Genomic DNA, 23,086 nt, shown 5'->3' on the forward strand with positions numbered 1-23,086 from the left:
TGGCTTGATGTTTATCAGGTTCAATTTTGCACAGGGACTTTTAGATCTGTAATGGCAACAAACCTTTAAAATATGTGTTATCTCTTATTCTGTTTCATCTTTACCAAGGTAGCATTAGAGTTGGAATGGCAGCCCTAAAATAAGGTTGGTTGACAGTTGTAAAATATTCTAAATAATCACAAAGACCTAACAGTTCTGGATTAAATCATAGCCATACTGGGAATCCTGCTGTTTGTGGTTTGAAGAGCTAACCCAAGGATTTCACAGTATGCAAAAAATTTTAAGGTTTAACTCTGTTTGCTCATGAACAAGTTATTTGTGTGTGGTTTGGTTGTTTAATAGGTTGAAATCTGTTCTTTGTGCACTCATACTCATGGTCAAGTAGACAATTTGTGACTATTTCCTACTGTACAAATGTGAGGTGCTTATTGCATTGTGTCATGCCTCAGTATGTATTCCAAATGGACAGGGTACTGGGGAGATGATAGAAGAATGTCACTGAAATAATAAATGGAAATTCTTACTCCTGAGGATTCTTAACATGCTTAGCAACGTACATGGCTTCTCTTAACTTTCAATGCTCTTGAAGCAAAGGAAATAAATGCTTTGGGCAAACTGCATTCAGTCTAGTCTGAACTCAGTAGTTTTGTCTACTGAGTGGTGGAACAAATCCTGTTTATATTCATTCCCTGGTAATAACTGGTGCCACAGAAGTGTTCTGGGATGTTTTTTAATAACCTTCTTGAGCAGATGCATGGAAGAGAGCAGAGAAGTTTCTTGTGGATCCAGATCAGTGATTCCCTGTGGTAGGATAAAAGCTTGTTTAAAAGACTAGACATGGATGAACTGGGCTTACAGGCCACTTCCGAGAGGGATTTAATACAGTGCACGAGTTCATACCATCAACAGTTGCATTTTGGGCAGTTCTGTGATGTGAGATTGTATAACTGGAAAAATGACTCTGATGTTCATTTGGGAAGGAGCAGCTTTGGGTAGTTTACAATGCTTTTGTTTCATGACCAGTTTTCTTCTTCTTTGCCTTTATGAGGAGGAGAAGTAAAATCACTAGCAGAGGAATTCTACACTGCACAGCAAGAAGAGGAGACCATCAGGTTTGATACGGAAAATCCTGTTAAGGACACACCAAAGGGAACATCCAAACAGTCCATGTTTAGTGAACAGTAAAATAGGTAGAAAGGATCAGACAGTGGTATTATATCCTTGGTTTTTAAATTGAAAGTGCTCTACCAATATGCTACAGCTGTATATTATTCTCCAGGGTAGTTATACAGCCACAGCCTGTGCCTGACCATTCTTTTTTTCACTCAGAGAAGGATCTGTATCAATGTAGTTGCTTTTGTTGCAGCAAGAAATTCCTCTTGAATATCATCTTTCCATGTCTTTTTGCATTTTTCTAGGGCTTTAGAAGATTTTCAGTGAACAGGTGTTGTGTAGTGTGAAAGTGAGTAGATCAGGGCTTTTGGGGGAAGTCAGACCTACAGATTGAATGTTTTTATGCAGGGATTTAAGGTGTGGTAATGGCCCTTATGAGGCCATGCCATATAGATCTGCTCATCTGTAGAAAGAAGCTCTGTGTGCCTCTGCAGGGAAAGCAGGTAGGTTTGGTGTAAGACATTCAGAAGGCCTAGATTCTAAACTGCTGAAAATTTCTGTTATTCTTTGACAGACTGTGTGGTCATAGATTCATAGAACGGTTTGGGTTGGAAGAGACCTTAAGATCATCGAGTTCCAAGTCTCTTCCATGGCAGAGGCACCTGTCTACTATATACCAGATTGATCACAGCCCCATCCAGCCTGACCTTAGACACTTCCAGGGATGTCCACAACTTCTTTGGGCAACGTGTTGCAGTACCTCATCACCCTCACAGTAAAGAATTACCTCCTGATATCTAATCTAAACCTGACTTCTTTTAGCGTGAAGTCATCATCCCCTTGTCCTAACACCACATACCCATGTAAAAAGTCCCTCTCCAACTCTTTTTGTAGACCTCTTTAGGTAGTGGGTTGCTGCTGGATATCTCCCTTGGAGCCTTCTTTTCTCCAAGCCAAACAACCCTACCTCTCTCAGCTTCTCTCAGCATAGGGAAGGTGCTCCAGCCCTCTGATCCTCTTTGTAGACCTCTGGACTCACTCCAGCAGGTTCCTGTTGTTCTGATGGGAGCCCCAGAGCTGCATGCAATAGTCCAGGTGGGGTCTTAGGAGAGTCAAGTAGAGGGGGAGAATCATGTCTCTCAACTCAATGTATGCGTCTCATTTTTTTTTTGTCAGATACCGCCTTTTTCTACGCTTCATTTGACTTGTTTATTTGGATAATATAACTATTAAATTCTCTGTTGTCTGGACAACAGCTTGTTGTTGACAACCTTGATGTTAGCCTGTAAGCATTGCTGTAACATAAGCAGCCAATTCGCAGAGAGAAATAATGGCAAGAAGATGAAAGAAGAGGAAAAGTCCTAAAAAAAATACATGAAAGGCAAGACAGTATTGTCTATGCATGTGTTGGAAAACCAAGATGTCTGTATGTTAGATTAAAAGCTTTCTTATTAATATCTGGAATTTCAAAGGATATTCTGATATAATGCCCAAGGCTTCAGGCTGAGAAAATGGCAATTTTTTTTTTTCCTAAAAGCAGTATCAGTTGATTCTGTAAATAAACATGGGTTCCTTTTGCCACAGTGATATAACTCTTTGTATTTACTTTGCTTTTAAGGAAAAGAGTTTTTAACCCTATAATGATAATAGTGATACATAATGCCTCATCAGGACAAAAAGTTGAAGAGCACAGAAAAAGCAATAAAAAAAAAGCCTCCTGGGATCTCTATGAGGTGTAGTATCTGACGTTTTACTTTGAACTTCAGCAGGGCTTGTGTGGAATTTACACTGGCTGCCAAAGCATAATGCTTCAATTTGAAGTGCAGTATAAACATGACAACTGTTACTCTGGTCACAAAGTTTATTTACACCTTTGTTGATTTAAGACATTCTGGAGAAGTTGTAAATTCTTCTGTATGCAAAAGTGGACACCAGGCAACGCTAGAAAACTTTATTTTCTGTCAGTAGCATTGTTGCTTGTTGACCTTCTTTACACTTATGGAAATACTTTTATGTAACTATTAACACATACTGTTGTGTTTTTTTTCCTAGGGATAATTCTGATCTAAAAAGGCTTCAGTCTCTCTTCAGTGTTCAGTCAAGGAACCAACAGATATTTTTCAATAACTGTTATTAAATGTGCTTTAGAATTATAATTAATTCTAAAGGTGATTATGGTTTTTGGCATATGCTTAGAACATTATGTACTATAGTGGCTAAAACATGTTAGCAAAATCTTGAGGAGAGGATGTCTTGTCTCTTTTCTTGGCAACATTAGACCTGTGTGGCACAAGTCACATTTAGAATGGGTAAAAGCATGAACCGGATCCACTTCCCATTCTATTGTACCATATTTTTTATTTTAACAGGGAAAAAATAGCTTTTTTTTTTTATACTCAGCAGGTTTTATCCAGCTATTGCTGCATATATTAAAGTAGCATAGCAGATTTGTTTTCCTCTATGCCCTTTCACAATGTCACACGAAGGTAGGCTTAAAGATGTGTGAGTAACAGCACGGGGGAGAGTGGTACAGAATATAAAATAAGATCAGCATTTTAGCCATAAACAGTTTGTCTTTGAAGAATAACACTTCAGCTAAAAATACCCTGGGCTTAAATACCAACTTACAGGAGAAAGTCAAATCTTCTTCACCTGAACTTACGTAGTGAAGCTTGTATTTGCCATTTGAAGCAAAGAAAACCAACACATGATTATGGGTGTGAGTCTTTGGAATCACAGAACATTTTCTCCCTTTCAATTCTGTAAAAAGATATGACAAAATGACTAAAGGATTCATCCATGTGAGGTAGGAGTTATGCACTTTCTACGTGGTTAGAGGCCTGGAATTGCTTCTGAGCAGAAAGCTGAAACATGTGAGTTGTACAGCCTAAAAAGAAAGTGAAGGCTGTGCAATTGTGGAATTGGGACAGGTAAGAAACACAGATAATGAGCATGTGTTGCAGATTTTGTCGAGCTTTGCTATCATAAATTTAAAAAGATGCCATTCTTCACCTTTTACTTACCTCTCAGTACTTGTTTTTCAGTCTTGCTTTGCATCAGTTTTCTACCACGTCAGTTTTGTTTTCCAGAGGAGGTGTGTGTATTCTATAATAGCAAGTTTTAGGTCCAAAGTTCAAGTCAGAACTTGAGAAAAGGTACTTTGGTGTGGTAATATTCTCAGAAAACTTAAAATGCAGTGTCTGCCTCATGACTACTATCCCTTCCCTCTTTAGCTTCCAGCTATATCTATTGAAAGTGGTCAAACCAGTGTGACAAGAACTTGGCAAAACGTCAAAAGCAATGAACAGAAGTCCAGTGATCAATGGCAAGCATCAACAGAAGCTGTTGAGCTTGAAAAATTTAGGTAAAAATAATTTAAAGATGATGATGATACTTTTATATCCCTGAACGAGAGGTACCTTTATGTATCTAAGGGTATCACCCTGTTGTTGAAAGGTGTTGAAGGCATTTGTATTTTTACATACATACTTTTCATGTTAATCCAGTATTTGAGATGAGAATTACATACTTGTAATTTTTTACACCTGTTTATGTTCCTAACTTTGTAAGTTTCAGCCTTTCCCACTCAGCAGAGTATACTGGTTAGAGTCAATAAACTCATTTTAAATAGTGATCATTTCTTTATTTCGAAAAGTTATACCATTCTGCTAGTCCCAAATTATGCATGAGACAGACTATTAATGTCTGGCAATCTGAAATCATGTTATTCTGTGGTAACTGCTGGAATGACGTTTCTTAGTTTTTGTTGCTGATGTTAAGTTGTAGTAGTGCAAAACTGTCTTGTGGCAAATTAATTTGCAATTCACCAATTTTCTTTTTTTCTTCCTTATTAGTGTGATCTACAAGAATGAGAGAAATTTTAGCAAGCATCCCAAGCGTTAGCTGTTTCAAGATATCTTTACAACTTTAGTTAAGGACAGACTTACCTGCAGATCAGTATATGAAACACATTCATAACCAAGAAGGAGGGCTACTCTTTCTTGCCTTCCATGAAGAAACAACACACCTTTCTGTGGAAATTACCAGAAGCACTTGTGGTTGTTTTAAATAAAATAAACACAGGACTAGGTATACGACAAAACTTGGATGACCAAAATTCTAACTGCTATGTTTTCTTGATCATTCATCTGTATCTGTCTGTAATCTATGATTTGCTTTTCTAATTTATTTTACTGATTCTATTTATATTTTATAGGCTGCTGCCTTTTTAGTGAAAGGCAAGTGGTTTCCACAAAATTCAGATGAGTTGATGCCACTTGTTTGTGTTTATTTGTATTTTTGTGTATGACAGGATTAGAAAGGGTAATACATTTTCTTATGCTGCTCTCATTTATATGAGGAAAAAGTACAGGACCTTACAAAAATAAAGGGGGCAGAGAAAGATATTTTCAGGGAAAAAAAGATGTATTTTTCTGGATTTTTTTACTATGCTCTTTTGCAGTGTATTGGATTTTCCTTTTTAAAGCCCAAATACATTTTCTGAAAAACTCCTTAAGTGGTACAGAAGTTTAAAGATAGAATCCTAGAGCATTTAAAGGTATTAATATGTAACTACTAGAGGAATCGAAAAACACCATATAGTTTGCTTAGACCTTTATTCAGAACCAATTGGGGAACTAGGGGTGTCTGCTTTGATTATCTAAATGACAGTGAGTTTAAAACAGATTATTTAAGTGATTTTTAAATCTGGTACCTCTTTTTTGCATGTGAACTCAGTACTCACCAGTGGGAGGTCAGTGGCTCAGCTTCATTTGCCAGAAATCCAAGAATAGCTTACACTGTGATTTCCCAAGTTCTGTTTATACATTGTGACATACTTGGCTTTTATTTTGGTTTTCTTTGGTGGTTCTTTGTGATATAGTGATATAGCAAAACAAGCCTTTTGTGTTAAGAATGAAAGCACCCAGGCAAGGGTGGTGAAATAAGCATAAAATAGTAGATAAGCTGCATATACCCTGGTGTGTCTAGTAATGTGTATTGTAAATGTAACTGTAGTAGAAGGGGCTCTCAAATGTTAATCAGGCTCAGGGAATGAGTGTCCACCGTGGTAATATCTTCAGACCACTTTAAAATCTGACCTGCAAATTTTGCACACAGGTATATGGTTGCTGTTTTCTTTCCAGGAAAGTTTTGTGCTGTTCTGAAGTGGCCAATTATGGAATCATAATGAAAACTGGTATTACTTTGGGCAGAATATTGGCGTAAAAGGGCTGAGAGTTTCTTAGTATCTATTTATAAAATATTTATTTTTATGGAAGTATTTTTAGCTATTGGCGTCATTCCCAACTTCAAATGATGAAATGGGAAGAGAACTGCCATGACCCATACACTTTTTCTGTTTCCAAGAAACCTATCCAAACAAATTTTGTCCTCTCAGATAAAACAACAATAAAGAACACATGGCAAAGATGTCTAATTTTAGGTTTATTTTAAATAGGGAAATGGGGATATATACTTTCAACAGGCAATGGAAATAGTGATTCCATTACTGGTATTTTATGCAGGATTACTGCCCCTGGACACTTTCTGCAAATCTGATTTGTATTTTCTACCATGTCTTACGGTATAAATCATATGGAGAAATATAAAGGAGGAAGTTCTATATGGAAATACAATCCTATTTCAAGAACATTTGCACTAAATAACAAATTATTTCCAGCATAACAGAATTAGAGTTTTTAAAAGCCAGGATAGATTATAATAATTCAGAAGAATATTTTAAATATAGCTATTTTTACTTCTGTAGCACATATATTTTTGGATAAGTCTATTTTGTGCACTGAAGTTTGCTCTGTGGTTTCTCATTTACTTTGCTCTTTTGGGCCTCAATTCAACCACTAAAAATTTATATCAAAGCACAGTTAGTTTGTTCTTAGAGGTGAGCATGTACTTTCTCTCATCAGTCCAGTGATAATAAGTGATGTTTGGTAATGCTCATATAATGTAACAAATTCATTTATAGCTGCTACTGTGTTTGAATATAAGTGGTATTATAAATTCTGTGGTATAGTATGTTGAACAGTTGTTGTAGCTCACTAATCATCTAGTCAATTGATCCTGAATCAAACTGTTTTATTTAAGTATTTAAGCACTTCTTAAATTGCATTTGGTTATGTTTTGAATATTTAATTTACAGGCAATGGGTTATGCAAGCTCCGTGCATCCATTTTCTTAGATTTTATTAATCTGCCTGATATTATTAATAAGGGATCCATGCCACCAGGTCAGTATGTCAAAATATTGTTTCTTGCTTGGTAAGGGGTTGCAGGTGCTTGTGTGTAAAAATGTTTGTTCCTATGAATGCACATGTTCATGTATGTATCTGTATTTCTGTATGTGAGGATGGGAGCTGCAAATAAGCAGATTTCAAGAGTGGTTTTACACCATTACTGCATAACTTGCTCAATTTCTGTTATTTCTTATGTCGTGTCTGTTGTTGCTGACCCTTACAAAGAAACTGTAAATCTCCATAACAGATGGCTCGGTCATTGCTCTGAGCCCTAGACTTGGTATTTGACTTTATCATAAAGCTTTGTAAAATTCCCATAATGTAGTTACTGAAGGAAATTGAAAGCTCCAGTTTAAGAATCTTCAACATTTCACCTCTTGTGTTTTTGTTTATCTACTTACTACAAGTAATTCTGAATTCCTTTTTTCCTTTTTTAAAAAAATTTTCCTGTAGGAAATGCTCGACAGTCTGGGTGAAATTGAAAATCTAACTCAGGTAGAATTCCTCACAGTGCCTTTGTCTATTATGTTGCCTGTCAGTTCATTATGATTAGAATGATATGTACTGTAAAAAGCAGTGTACAGATAGTCTTGGTTTATGGAAATAAGTGAGTCTGTTCCTCTGTTTTCTCATGAGCAGTTGGTGTGGGTTTTTTCACTAGTTTTCAAATCAACTGTCCTATAATCTGAATTCATCTAGGATTTGTAGTTAGGAGACTTAAGAAATGCTTCCTGAAATGGGAGAAGAATTAGAAGAGTCAATTTCTTTTGGTACAGTCAAAAGAAACTAGACTTTTGAAGGGAGATGAGCAGATCACCCTGCACTGTAGCTAATGACTTTGCATGGGGAAAAGCATACTGGTAACATATATGGGTTTTTTTAATGTCCAAGCAGGTTTAAACCTTGAGGCTGCACTACTATTGCATTACAGAATATTTTTTTCATGAAACAGATGCACCACCTACAGGCTGTACCTGTGCAGAACAGTCTAGGTTTATGAAATCCTTTTTTCCTAATGGTATACTTTATTTTTCCTTCCCTACTTGTAATATATGGAAACAGTAGCAAATTGTTACCTTAATTACAGAGAAGAGCAGCATAATGTAGACAAGTTGGTCAACATGTAAGTGCAGTAGCTGATAACAGAAATGATAAGGCTACTCACAACTTTTGTGTGAGGCTTAAAATGTTTAAAATACTTCAGGTGGTCATTAAGTAAGATAGTAGTATATTCACTGTAAGCATCATCACATGAGTAAAAGCTAAAATTCCTGTAGAAGGGAGCTGCTTGTTTTTCTACATAAGTAATATTTCTTTAAGAAATTAGTATCTTTTTATGCATTAAAATAAAAGAGTAAATTGAATGAGTTATGGTTCAAAGAACTTATACAGTATTTTCTCTGTTATCTGACTGGTAAAATAAAAATATTAGTGAGAAAGAGTCAATTTGTGTGTCTTGCTTTCTTCCGTAGATATTTTCCAAAAGCTTGCCACTGTTAGAAATCGAAGATAATGAGTTATAGCAAATGGAGCACATAAAGTAAGTGCTTTATAAAATTGTTAATTTTATTTAATCAGATACTTAATAGAACAATGCATGCTTTTCAGATTTGACCTAGATGGGACTAAATTCCTTACCTTGTCAGTCTTCTAAGGTAAGATAATCTCTGTTTTACACATATATTAATAGGATCATAAAAATAAGTTATTCTCTGTAAGTTGTCTAATGTATGATTATTGGCTGTTTGAGATAAACAGATTGTAAACATTTCAACTAAACATTTGTTCTATAAAAAGTAGTGCTCATGTATCCACTGTCCTGAGCTACACGTTACTGTGATTCAAATAGTTTTATATACTTTTAAAATGTAAATGTATTTTAAAGTTTTCTTACACAAATTTCTGATGTGGTTTTTCACTTATAAAGTATTCTGTGTCTAAATATTCTGTGTCAACACAGACATCCTTTGCTGTACATTACCATCAGTCTGAGAATCTGTAATTAACTATTGCTGGTTTGTGGCTAAACTGAGATATAGTTGAGATCAAAATCAGTATAATTAGGGTTTCAGATTCTCTCATGCTGCAGAAGAACAATGGCATTTGTGATCATATGGTATCAGACAATCTATTTTTAGGGAATCTAGACAAATATGGAGTTTGATTGGATATTAATCATGAACAGAAATACAGGCAGGGCCTTAAATTACTGTGCTGTTTAAATATAAGCTGAATATTAACTTTTTACTTCAGGAGGCCTGCTTTGGAGTTCTGAAGTGATACACCAAACCAAATTTTTACAATGGTGTAAAAGAGGTACTTTAGCAGTCAAAGAGATACTAATTGTAGTTTGAGAAGAAATATCCTTGCTTGTCTTACTGGGTGTATTCTAAGATTTTAGGTTTATATTTAAGTGTACTTTAAATGTACCTAATTTTAACATAATGTGTAAGGATTTGGTATTTTAATTTTTACTTTTCAATAAATATTTCTGTATGTTTTTGAGTTCTAAAATAATGTACTTTATATTTTCACAGAATCACACATTTACCTACCTTTTTCTTCTTTTTTTTTTTCCAGACCTGTGTAAATTTGTTATCTGCCAGAGACAGTCGTGTATTTTGATGCCCTCCTTGCTCTGACTAGCTTAGTAGAATGGTAGGTTCAGCTTAATGTGCCATAATTAACAAAAGCTTTTTAATGTTTTCTCTTTACAGAATATTAGAACTGCTCTTTATGAGGAAAACTTAAATGTTCTTAATTTTATATTGAAGCAATAGAAACAAAATAGAGACTTTGGTCCTTGCAGCAGACTTCTTCTTCATGAGGATGCCTCTGCAAGACTGGAATCACAGAATCTGTCTTTGCAATCCTCATGCGGGATTCTGGAATACCTACTGACTTCCTGCATATAAAAATCTTTTGCCTTCAGCTTAATATAACAGTGGCTCACAATAATCAGGTAGACAATTTTTCAGTATAGTAAATAATAAACTCATACAGCCAAATCCATATATATGTGGCCTCTTCTCATTAATTAGTGGTTAAATAAAGATTAAAAGGGAAAAAAAAGGGCAAAAAGGGGGACAGAGCAACTTTCATCTATAATGGTATTATAGAAGAAAAACTGCTGTTATTGATCTGCTGTCTTCCAGGCTTCCAAAACCTCTGTTTTAGTTTAATTTGTTTTTAATATCTGTATTAATTTAAATTATGTTATACATACATTTTCAACTTCCATTTAACTTTCTTCACTGAACGTAATGTAGGATTTTGTGTTACATTTGGACTGGGCAAGAAAGAGTTTGGGGTATATTACAAATGTTCATAGAAATTGTGGTTGTTTTTAGAAATGTACTCCACTTGCTTAATTACCAGTAAAACACAAAATATATTTGTGTCTTTATTTTTATGCATTCACATTTACTTTTTTTTTTACTGGGAAAACTGGAAAATTGTTACACTGTTACTCTTGACCCAGCATGTATTTGTGTCTTTATGTGCTTGTGTGCACAATTTGATATTATTACTTAAGACTTGGAGAAAAATAATTAATCAAATGTACAAAGAAGGAGGCTAAAGAGCAATGTATGTTTTTCATATATAATATAATTTCATTGATATAAATACCAGGAATAATCAATTTGTAGTCCAGAATGTAGGGAGGAGATAAGTGAGATTGTTGAGAACTTGCTGGTGATATTACATGAATATGATTTTCTCTCTAACAGGTGAGACTTTTTATGTGGATTAACTGTGTTAAAATAAATTTTGACTTTTTTATTTAGGGATGCATGTATTTAGAGGAATTAGAAAATGTGCCACTTGAATATACCCAAAGTCAAATTCTGATACCTGTGTATTTTCAGTCACATACTGATATAGCAAATTCTTTTCCCCAGTTTCATTGTAATCCATCTCTCTCTCCACTGATGGCCCCCAGTACAAATGAGTTGCAATGTTATCATAAAGTGATAGCAATCACTTTTCTTGGTGCATCTCTTCGTTGCTCCTGGCAGACCTGAGTACTTAGATGGGAAAACATGCTGAGCCCTGACAGTTCCTGGGATACCCAATATAAACTAGTAAAATTGCAAGCCCTAGAGCTGCTGTAGTTTATGCCAGAGGCTGAGTCAGATCCCACATCCTCTTCATCAGAAAATCATCAATGATCCTTCAGTTGTTTAATCATCTCAGCTAAGACTGCTAGCAAAGCATTACTGAATTTCAGTGAGAAACAGAAAAACTTTCAAATTTGATAATATATCACTTATCACCTTTAAAATTTTGAAGAGGTTTTTAAAATTTCTTGCTTAACTATTTCATGCATATAAGTGACCTTTTATGTGAGTAAGAATAGAGAAAATTAATCTATGAAAAGGTTTTATTTAGTTTCTGGGTTTGAAAATTCTGGGTTATATGTAAATCAAAAGTTAGATGTAATAGTTAGAGTTTGAATGTAGACAGGAAGATGATGAAGTTCAATGCTAGTTAAGGATAATTTTAAATTAATATATGAATCTGAATTCACATGTTTCATTAAATACACATGGAGCTTTTTTGCTTAAAGTGGAAATGGATATCCTTAACTACATTTCCTATGGGAAGTCCACCTTCTTTGCAGTTAATTAAAATCTTATATAAACCTTTGAAGGCATGTATCCAATCACTTTCTACATACATTATTTAAACTATACTAGAGAAGAATGATGCATTTTTGTGTTATCTGTGGAACTAGGCTATTTGAGTTCCACAAATAGACTTTACAAGTTCATGTAGTCAGTGCTACTTGTACTACTAATGCCATTAATAAGAAGATGGTAGCACAGATGATGCAGCCCACCTGGCCACCTCCCATCCTGTCTGGGTGTGCCTGGTTGACTTTAACCACCAGCCTGCAGTGACATTAAGTTCTTTTCTTTAACTTCTATTTAAAAAAAAATCTGTTATTTTTTTAATATCCTGTGGGGATTTTTTCCCTTTTCTAGATGACAATACAAAGTAATGATGGAGTTATTGTTGAAATATCTTGTTGATTTACAGCAGAATTGCTCTGACTCCTTTGTGCAGAGTCACAAGTCAAAGAGCAAATAAAAATGTATGAAGGAGTTCCAGTCTTGCTCAGTTTGCTCCGTTCCAATCACATCAAACTTCTATAGAGTATAGTTTGGATTCTGGTACAGGTTTGTGAAGACCCTGAGACTAGTGTGGAAATTTGGATCTGGGGTAGAATCAAGCAGCTCCTTCATATGTTACAGGAGTAGGTTTTCAGTCCTCAACATTGTGGCAATTGCACAAGACTGTTATTTTAAGATGTATTGACTAAGCCCTGTTTTATCAAATAGCATCTTTGGCTTGTTCAGCTGTATGTGATGCCAGCAAAATTTAAAAGACTATTTAGAACATAATGAATAAACAGTATTTTCCCCAGCCTTTTGTATTTCTTTGTTATCCTAAGGCGGTTTTCATATTTTTAGTGTATAAACTAAATAATGAATAAGTCATAAATATGGCATTATTGTCTGTTTAATTTTCCTATTAATCAGACACCTATTTAGTTAGCTAGAATTGTGAATACAATTTATGAACATGGTAAAGGAATTTTCTATTTAAAGGCTTGTTTACTTTTTCAAAGTATATTAGCTGATTTAGTGAAAACATACAAATTTTCAGAACTTCAGGAATGGTTAACAAAGACATATTAAGCCATTTTTAACACTGCAACTTGATTTTTTTTCTTTCTTTTTCTTTCAGGGAAAGAAGTCTTGTAGCCAACCCTTGTATCAAACTCTTCAGTTGGAAGTTTATCTACTGCAAGTGCGGCAGGAAGAATCCAGTATCTTCATTTGTCACATGAGCCAAGTCCTTATGAGATACAAGAAAATATTTTCTCACTTCAAGCAAGTAGGTTTATAAGGTCTAATACTCTGTTATGTCTTTACATACACTTGTGCAAAAGGATTCGAAATATTACAAATTTGTAATACTTACACCTGCTTTAGGGAGCAGGAGAATCAAATTGGATTTGTTTATTTCCAAATGAGTGATACCAGCACTTATTTTCAAAAAGTATGCTTTTGTTAGAAGAAAGCAAAGCATAAAGTATTAAGAATCTGGGAATCAAATGTATTTCTTCACCTGTAAAAACAGTGACAAAAAAGTGACTTATTTACTTAGTTAGTTTTGTGTTTAGCACGAAATTATTTTTATTTGATCATAATTTTCTTCACTATTTAAATTTTCTGTGATAGATCAATATGAATCATATGATTTCAAAGTGGTATTTTAGTGACTTCTAGTCAGGTGAGGATTCATTTGTAGTTATGGAGCAAATTCCATTTGGAGATTTCACAATAGAGTCAAATGGGCCTAAATGTTACTTCTGAATTTTATTCTAGCTTGTTGTGCTGCAATTACTGACTGGTGCTCTATGAGATTAATGCTTACGAGGTTGTACAGGTAGGAAGATTTTATTCAATTAAGGAAGGCATTATAGTTTATAATTTAACTTAATTCTTCTTTGTTATCATAATTTAAAAGATTGGAAATATGCCTGTCTATAACTTTAGTACTTCTGTTTCTTTATCATTTTACACACAGAGACATAGACACAAAGGTTATCAACATAGGTGTCTGGAAGAATAAACAGCTTTATGCAGACAAGGTTCATTCTGGCATCTCTTACCATGCTTTTTTCATATTCAAAATAGGATAGTAAATAAAAGTTATCACAGAATAAACTGAGAAATACAAATTCTGAATTTCTTTATGTTTATTACAAAAAACTATGCAGCTGAAAATTGACTTGTGGCTGTTTCACAAACTATTTCTCTTTTTGTAAGAGTGTGGTATTTCTGAGAGAACTTCCTGGCATTCTATCTCCAGGGATAAACCATTCTTAAAATCCCTAGTTGTATTCCAGACCTAGTTAAAGATATAAATATTAAGGGCATTAGTATCAGCTAAAAGCTGTAGCCAGCTGTTAAACTCTAAATGTTAAATCAAAGCCTTCAAGTTAGCTTAAAACCCAACCAGAGGTATTCTTCAAAGGTATTCCTGGAGGAACCAACAGAACAAGACCTTCAATATCAATAGGAAAGAAGTTTGTGTATATATCAAAACCATTAGTTAAGAGAAAAGAAATGAAAGTAAATGTAGAAGGAAAATATTTTTATTATTTTTGAGCACTAAAATTGCCAATAAACTGTACTGATTTAGTCAACTTTTATCTAAACAATATAATGATATATTTTAGGCTGAGTCTGATTTAAATGAAATAAAATATTACTTGTTTAAATTAAATGGCTTTAATAGAGAGGTTTTATGCCCCAGCAGTTCATAACTGTTGTGTCAGTAAATTGCTTAAAAATTGATGGTACATTGTGCAGAGCTGGAAAAGGTGTTTCCAACTTGACAATTTCTGCTCATCTCCATTTGTTTGAACACCAGCCAACATCCCCATTTCAATCAGGGCATAGCCTCAAGCATGTTCATTTCAACTGGAGTTCCACCCTACAATAGCACTGCAGTAATTTTAAATCCTGCCTCTTTCTTTTTGCTAATATAACTTTGAGAGTTGCATAGTGAGCAAGGTGAAGCAGCTCACTTGGGTTAAAAACAGAGGAAAAATGTGTGCAGCTTTTTAGTTATGTGCCAAGGAGGTCAATCTACGTAACCTGTAAAAGTTCATATAATTGTGTCAAAGGATTCTTGGAACTTGTGCTTCTGCTGTAGCTGCTCTCTACCTGTCTGTCTGTCCTCTGTCGTTGTCACAGCCTTGGCAACAGTCTGCAGTAATTCTGGTAGCAGACAATGTGTTTGACTCAATGGCCCCACTGCACAGCCCAAAACCTGAACTTAACCATAGTCTAAGCTTAATTCTACCTTCTTGAACAGTAGAAGAAAACATCAGGAACTGCAGAAAAGCCTCTGCAGAGCTGACACATAATCCCTTCAAGTCTGCTAAAGAGGAGAGTAGTGTCCATCAGTGACCTTGTCAAGTAACTGGGAGCAGTACTCCAACTAAATCTACCAGTGCCCATCTATCAGACCTACAAAGTGGATAGAATAGTGGAGGATACATGGTTGCATGAAAATGGAAGCTGAATTCATTATGGTTTCCACAAAATTCTGGAGTATTGGACAGACTTCTCAGGCTATCTCTTTTGGTGTTTCTCCAATTTATTTTTATTAAGACTTGAATTTTGTTTGTGACAATTCAAAATATGGTACAACATGGTGACAGGAGATCTATTGCTGGAATTTTCTTCACTTGGAGAGATAGAAGCATTTCTTCTTTATTTGTTCACAGGCTCTCTTTGTGGTATCAATTTAAATGTAATAATGATTTAATTCTTATACACGTTTAAGCTTATATTTTAGGTGTGCAGTAGGATGTTGAGAACTTGTCCATTGCTATTAGCTTCTGATTTATCTGAACATTAATTTTTATTTGTGGTTTGCAGGCAAAGGGGCACTATTAATGCTGACCTTTTTCTGTTTCCAGGCAAATGCAATATATAAAATGGCAAATCTAATTTTATAAAACAAAGAAAGGAATGCTGAAAAAGCCAGTTTATTACAGGTAACTCCCTTTATTATCATTGTGCAATGAAAGCCCCCACAGTCCCTGAGAATTTTTTATGAATTAAAGCTTATTTTGAAGTACAGTAGAAAAAAAATAAATCATATTTAAAGGGGAATCCCCTACTCCAAAATAACAAATAGCCCAGGAACTGAAAGTTAAATAGAGACTCAATTTCTGTTCTGATTTACTTTGTTTCTGGCACCTCATATAGTGTAAAGGAAAGTCAATATTCTTCTTGTGATAATCATTCCTCTACTTTTTCAGGGTGTCTAGCATCAGATCTTCTTTACAGAGCCTTGATCTTCATTGAAACTCACCCTAGACTTGATACTCTACTAATATCTGTTTATTTCTGGAGCATTTTTCTGTGGAAATAAAATACATGAAGGCAGTATATAAAATAGAGAAAATTTAAATGTAGAATAAATATAGGCCAAATGAGCATAGAATGGCCCTTGGTTTTGCATGTCAATTATCCCCATAAATGTGCTGGTTAGAGTCAACTTAGGCTAAAGGTCATCAGTAGTAATTAATTACCTGGTAGCTTTTCTCAGGCTCTGTGCAATGGTGTCTCTCTAAGATATGGGAATGTAGTGCCTGGGGGTTCAGGGATTGTGAATTCTCTGTGCTTTCTACCTTTATTGGGATTGAAAACACTTCAGACAGTATTTCATGTTGGGACTCATGTGTTTATTATTTCTTATCAGTGTAACAGCCTCACAGCCATGAGTTCTGCAATCTTTCATTAGTAAAGCACAAAATGGCTAACTATCTCTTGTTCCAAGGTCTTTTAAGACTAAACTATGAAATTAAGAAGTGACACCTACATTATTTTCCCTTTCAACCCAATAACTGATCCCTTGAAGCCTGCAATGCAGACTTTTCTGTCCAATTACAAAATACCATCCAAACCCATGAAGAAGGAGGAAGAAGATAAAGAAGAACAACCTGCCTCTGCCCTAAAACCTCCATCTTGCTTATATTTATTACTATATTCTAAACCCCCAAACTTTAAGTTTTCCACCCTGTCATATTACACACTTCTAACCAACTACACACCCATAATCCCAGTGCTATTAATCAATTTTGGAAGTCTTCTCCACAGCCTCAGGTCAAATGGAGTGCTCTCTTATGAGTCTGTGCCTTTCAACAGAAAGTTTAAAATTCTCAGCATCCAGGATTCCAACAAGGATGAGCACAGCTGCTGCTGCTCTAGTTGGCATAGTCCTTAGCACAGCTGAATGCATTCATGATCCTGCCTCTCACGTGGTCTTTGTTCTGACAGAGCCCCTAAAATGTGTATATAGCTACTTCACTGTCTAATTAGGTAGGTGTGCTTGGATAGCAAAGAAAGGCATTTCCACAAAAAAAATCCCAAAAAACAAACAAAAATAATTCTACTGTCATCTTTATCATCACAGTTCTTCTGGATTAGAATTGGAGAGCAGATTCAGTACAGTAGACACCTTTCTACTGCAAGGAGATTTTATAGTGCACTTCATCTTAAGGATGAGATAAATACAAACCTTCTGGTGAGTAGATATATGAAACTAACATGCAGTCTAACCAACTGGAGTGTATGCTCAGTATAGTTGCCTCACACAACTGTAAGGAGCTTAATTTATGCCCACTGAGAATTTTAGATTCCAGCAGAATGTGTTGGAAATAACTCACAAGAGCTACTAAGCAGTTGTAGTTGGGTTGAACATGAAGCTGTGTGAATTAATAATGGACTTAATGATCACATATGAAAACTAAGTCTGTTTTGGACAAGAAGTTTATGAAACCTTGTGCTGCTCATACTGCTACCTGCGTTGCCTTTGAAAATGTTACTGGTATGAAATAGAGTTGCAAATATTGGAATATCCTTTTTGAGTTTCACAGATATTTTTCTTAGAATATTTGCTGGTGTGGTTTCTCTTCTTCCCCATTGTGTGTGTTTTCAATGATGAAATTTTCATCTTCTTTCTGACCTCAGTGATCTTAATTCAGGACTGTCTTTGATTGCTCAGCCATAAATGTGCCATATCATTGAGTCTTGACAAATAGAGCTAAAGATGAGTTGTATCAAAGCTGTTTTAAATAACTTTCTTTGCATTGGAACTAAGGTATATGAAGAAGCTGAGGTACATAAAGTTGTCTGTAAATGTGACAAATTTAGGGTCAAAAAATTGAGTAATCTCTTCTGCCCGTCTTACTTACAGTATCCCACACTGCATTTTTCAGAAAATTGCTTTTTTACTGCAAGAGTACAAACCCACTTTTTATATTTACCTTTCTCAGCATTGGAGAAGAAAGCAGGTCTCAAAACTTAAGCTATCTGTAGATGAAAAGAGATGATCAAAATTTAGGTATGCCTCAACATGTGCTGTAGCTATCATCACCACTTCTTTTTTTTCCCCCTTATTTTTCCCCCTAAATGTCCTTGCACACTTTTAAAATACAGGAGGAACTTAATATATTTTTATTCCCTTTGTTATCAGGTTAATAAGATAATCTGTCATTTAAATACAAAATTTGACTGTGTGTAAGGTATCAAGGGGAATCCTTGTTGTTTATCAGTGGCTTTTCCACATCTGTCTTAAATCTCTCATTAATTGAAGTGCTTTTCCTACTATAGTATTATGTTTTCAGAGCCCTGAGATTTCTCTTCAGTATTGAAAGAAATTGACATATTTTTGAAAGGTGTGTTAACCATATGTTTTGTGAAACTCTTTTAAGATAGCTTTCAAAAGTCCAATCAGAAAGAAATATTTTCTAACTGTAATTTATTTTGTAATGGTCAATTTTTGTCATGTCCAAAACTACAGATAGTCATTCCTGCATTGCAGGCAGTCTACAAGATCAGGTGTTTACTATTGAGACTCCTGTTGTGTGCATGCCAGACAACCTAGCTCTGTGTGGGCTCCTTCTAACCCCCACTGAATATATCTTTTATATATGTTGAGGACAGATTTAACAGTGCTGGCAATAAAACATACATTTACCTTGAAGATTAGCATGTGCAATTAACTGGAAGCAGTTTAAATTTTTTCTCTGAGCCCTCTACTCTTTCGCCATGGGTCTGACTTTGCATCAAGCTGTTTTACTTAGGAGTGTTACTAAAACTTTTGGATCAATAAGAACAAAATATTTTCTATCAATTTCTCATTTTTACTAGTACGATGACTATTTCACCACATTGGTTACAAAGGCTGTGTGAAATCTTACAGTGTGATTTGTGGCATTAGAATAGTAATCAGAGTGTCTAGGAGGTCTTCCTGCCAGTACTGTTTCTGTATGTTTTTATTATGTATCATAAATTACTAAAATTCTTTATATGACTTCTGTATTATTTTTAAAAAGTGGATATTGTACTGAAAGTGCCTCCATTTATAATGAATTTTCATGTTTGGTGACAATTTTTTGAAAAATCTGGACTAATTTACTGTTTTTTGATTTTTCCAAATGCCAAATCTTTTGCATTTCTACTTATTCTATAAGTTTAAAAAAGAAACAAAACTTCAGTCAAGCATCTAACTAATCAATAGTTGCCTCTTATCTGTTGGCTTTTGCTTTTCTCAGTCATTTTCATCTTCTAGACTAGGATTCTTGGCCAAAAATTCTAAGATGGATGTCATGATTCTTTAAATGCAGACAAATCTTAATCCTATCACTTAGTGCATTACAAGAAGAAACAAGCATAAAAGAAAGTAATGTAAGACAAAAAGTAATATTACTGCAAATTCAGAAGGTGCATTGACTTTAAAGACTTATACTTTATGTTAATACCCAGCCAAAGGGGGCTGAAGTCTGACTTTTAAAAGGAGCTTTAACTCCTATGTATGCAGTGTTAGAGGCTTAATATCTTACTACATTAGTGAAAAATAGGTGTACTATTTAGGAGGTTCTGAAGTAAGTTTTAATAATAAACACTGAAAATTCTCTGCTGTAGATTAATAGCTCCTGTGTACATTGTTTCTCAAAGATACAAAAAAATTTGCACCTTTCTAGTATTTTCTTACTGGCTTCTTTGAAATCCTCATTGATAGTGGACATCATGTGTGTGATACCAGAGCTTATGAAGGATTGGTATCAAAGCTAAATTTGTTAAAGGCAAGTAAAAACCTTAAACCTTTGTAGTTTTAAGAAGTCGTATTCATGCACACTCTTAGCACAGGAAAGGCATAAAATATTTCGAATTTATTTGTTATTTAATTTATGACTAGGAGGATATATTGAAGCAAATCACTGAAAGTATTGAGAACGTGAATAAGGCACCCACAAAACGTGTAGGAAATTATGCAATTTTAGAGTACTTTGGCAGTGGAGCTTTTGGAAGTGTATATAAGATGAACTTTTATTTTGCTATTATTTTACAGATTTGAGGGGAAGCTTCATGAAGAGTGTCTAATACCTGTTCTAGACACAACTGTCCTTTGAATTTCAGTTGGGAAATGTAGGTACAAAAAGGCCTTTGTGAATCTGAGCTTGTTGTTAGTGTTTGCTCTGGTGTTGTTTGTTCCATGTTGTACTTTTACAATTGACCAGTGTATCTCTTAGGTTTCCTACCTTATTTTCTCTTTATTCCTTTCCACTAACGGCATTTGTCTAGTGCAAAGGCTAATAAATCTGTGTAAAACCACAAAAATTTAAGCATTTTTCATCTGAAAAGCCACACTGGGCACAGATAATATTGCTTCAAGCACTGTGCAAATTCAGAAGTGTACTGCAACCTGTACTGTTGGATTGTAGTTCTTCTACTAATTACATTATACACAGAAAAAGCAATGATTATATATTCTGTGAGAAAGGTTTGGACTCTGATAAGTAATCTGGTAGCCATAATACCATTCTTCCTATCCCCATCCTCTGTTTATTGTACAAAGGTTTAACCTTGTTTATGGGTTAGAAAACATAATGGACAACATCTCCTGGCAACGAAAGAAGTCAATTTACACAATCCAGCATTTGGAAAGGACAAAAAAGACAGAGATAGCAGTGTAAAAAATATTGTCTCTGAATTAACCATTATCAAAGAGCAGGTGTTTCTCATGGGCTCTAGTTTGATATGAATTACTAACTGTGAGTTCTCATGTGGGAAGCTGCCTGGTGGAAAAGGACCTGGGGATGCTGGTGGGCAGCTGCCTGAACATGAGCCAGCAGTATGCCCAAGAAGGCCAAAGACATCCTGGCCTGTATCAGCAATGGTGTGTCCAGCAGAACCAGGACAGTGATTGTCACCCTGTGCTTGGCACTGCTGAGGCAACCTTGGATCTTGTGTTTAGTTCTGAGCCTCTCACACAAGAGGGGCATTGAGGTGTTTGAGCTGGTCCGGAGAAGGGGAATGGACCTGGTGGAGGTTCTGCAGCACAAGTCCTGTGAGGAGTGGTTGAGGGATCTGGGAGTGTTTAGCCAGGAATAGTACCCTGTTTTCTTCCTAATTACTCTAGTGGTGCGCAACATTTCTCTGCATTTGGGGTAACAGGGAAGGAAGGTGCACTGGAGTTCCTAGACAAGTTTGTGGAATCTTTGTAACATCCTTCCTACATGTAGCTAAACATTTTAACTACTGTGCCATCAGTTTAACTATTCTAAGCATCTACATTTCTTTCCTCGTTGTAACTTTATCATCCAAATGTTGTACAGTATTACACAACCTTCTTGGAAAGTGAGTGTAAATGCATAGAATTACCACATTGTACATAATGAAGAAATAAAAATATGCAATAAAACCATTTACAGGTTAGTAGGAGTGTGTCAAATTTGAGTAATAATAATTCTTCTGAGCTGCTACAAATTCAAACTGGCCTATATTCCTTTAAAATTGAAAAAAAAAAAAAGATAAATAGTATTTGTATTTGTTTATCTGTCAGTAAAACTAGATGCAATATAAACATGTAGCAAGCATCATTATTCTCCTCTAAAGATCCAAAATGCACAATTGAAATGCTAAATAGGGAGAAAGGCTATGGTGAGTAGTAGAGTGAATGATACAGATTGCCAGCCATATTTATGTTTATTATGTTTTAATTTTCTTTTCAATACAGAGTTACCTACAAACACCTGCCTGCTGAGTGATTAGCAGGCAGTAGTTTCCTTATAGTTCTGTGACATAAACTGAGGAAAAACTTAAACAAAAAAGAGTAGAACTAGATTAATCTGTATCTATCTGTACAAATACAATTTTTAAAGACTAAAAGAGAACAGCTTTTAAAATACACTTTTTACCTCAAATACTCTATTTTAAAATTATTTCTGTATAAATACAATATTCTATTAATTTTTTTAATGAGATGACAGATTGTATATAGTGATGGAGCTCATGAAGGGGGTGCCAGTGGGAGAATACTTTCACTCTTTGAAGGAAAAGCAACAACAAAAACAGGGTTCCAGTGGAGTCTCACCAGAGGGATGCAGAGGGGCAGAATCCCCTTCTTCACCCTGCTGCTCACACTGCATTGGATGCAGCCCAGGACACGTTTGGCTTTCTGTGCTGTGAGTGCCCATGGCTGGGTCATGTCCTCTCACCCACCAGCACCCCCGAGTCCTTCTCTCCTGGGCTGCTCTCCATCTGTTCATTCCCAGCCTGTACTGATACCAGGGGCTATCCTGACCCAGCTGCAGCACCTTGTTATTGGTTTTGTTAAACTGAGTGAGATTGCCATGGGCCCATTTCTTGAGCTTGTCCTGGTCTCTCTGGATGCCATCCCATCCTCCAGGTGTGCCAGCTGCACCACTCAGCTTGGTGTCATCTGCAATTTATTTAGACTGATCCCTCCATCTATGTCATTAATGTATATATTAAATAACACTGATCCCAGTATGGACCCCTGAGGGACACTACCTGTCACTGGTGTCCATTGGGACTTTGAGCCATTGATCACTACCGTCTGAATGCAACCATCCAATCAAATTCTTATCCATTTAGCAGTCTACTTATTAATTACTCTTTTGGGGAACCATGCCAAAGGCTTTTCAGAACTCTTGATGAATGACATTTGTTGTCCTTCCATTGTCTACTGATGTAGTCACTCCTTCACAGAAGGTCACTATGGGTAGGAAGGACTTGCCCTTGTTGAAGCTATGCTGACCATCTCAAATCCTGTTCTATGTCAGCCTTAGCATAGTTTCTACGAGGATCTGTTCCATGACCT

At 35.4% G+C, this 23,086-nt stretch overlaps 2 protein-coding genes across 2 annotated transcripts in view; both read left to right on the forward strand.

Annotated features, from left to right (window-relative positions):
- SLC4A7 (solute carrier family 4 member 7) overlaps positions 1-4,365 on the forward strand; it is a 100,499-nt gene extending 96,134 nt beyond the window's left edge. Inside the window, exon 28 of the transcript XR_005626952.1 lies at positions 4,347-4,365. The gene's annotated coding sequence lies outside the window, so the exon portion shown is untranslated. The remainder of the gene's footprint in view (positions 1-4,346) is intronic.
- Positions 2,773-23,086, forward strand: part of NEK10 (NIMA related kinase 10) — an 82,118-nt gene continuing 61,804 nt past the window's right edge. The window contains 24 exon segments of the mRNA XM_039713660.1: positions 2,773-2,846; positions 3,166-3,224; positions 4,345-4,477; positions 4,968-5,063; positions 7,268-7,310; positions 7,313-7,357; positions 7,817-7,856; positions 8,411-8,486; positions 8,568-8,578; positions 8,836-8,903; positions 9,944-9,981; positions 9,983-10,021; positions 11,014-11,093; positions 12,398-12,627; positions 13,135-13,267; positions 13,762-13,779; positions 13,782-13,822; positions 15,870-15,947; positions 18,571-18,639; positions 19,944-20,045; positions 20,159-20,280; positions 20,836-20,972; positions 21,553-21,600; positions 22,226-22,329. Coding sequence (XP_039569594.1) covers positions 2,773-2,846; positions 3,166-3,224; positions 4,345-4,477; positions 4,968-5,063; positions 7,268-7,310; positions 7,313-7,357; positions 7,817-7,856; positions 8,411-8,486; positions 8,568-8,578; positions 8,836-8,903; positions 9,944-9,981; positions 9,983-10,021; positions 11,014-11,093; positions 12,398-12,627; positions 13,135-13,267; positions 13,762-13,779; positions 13,782-13,822; positions 15,870-15,947; positions 18,571-18,639; positions 19,944-20,045; positions 20,159-20,280; positions 20,836-20,972; positions 21,553-21,600; positions 22,226-22,329 — 1,884 coding nt within the window.

The sequence above is a fragment of the Passer montanus genome, unplaced genomic scaffold, assembly GCF_014805655.1.
Source record: "Passer montanus isolate IOZ18808 unplaced genomic scaffold, ASM1480565v1 scaffold10, whole genome shotgun sequence".
In the NCBI taxonomy this organism is placed as follows: domain Eukaryota; kingdom Metazoa; phylum Chordata; class Aves; order Passeriformes; family Passeridae; genus Passer; species Passer montanus.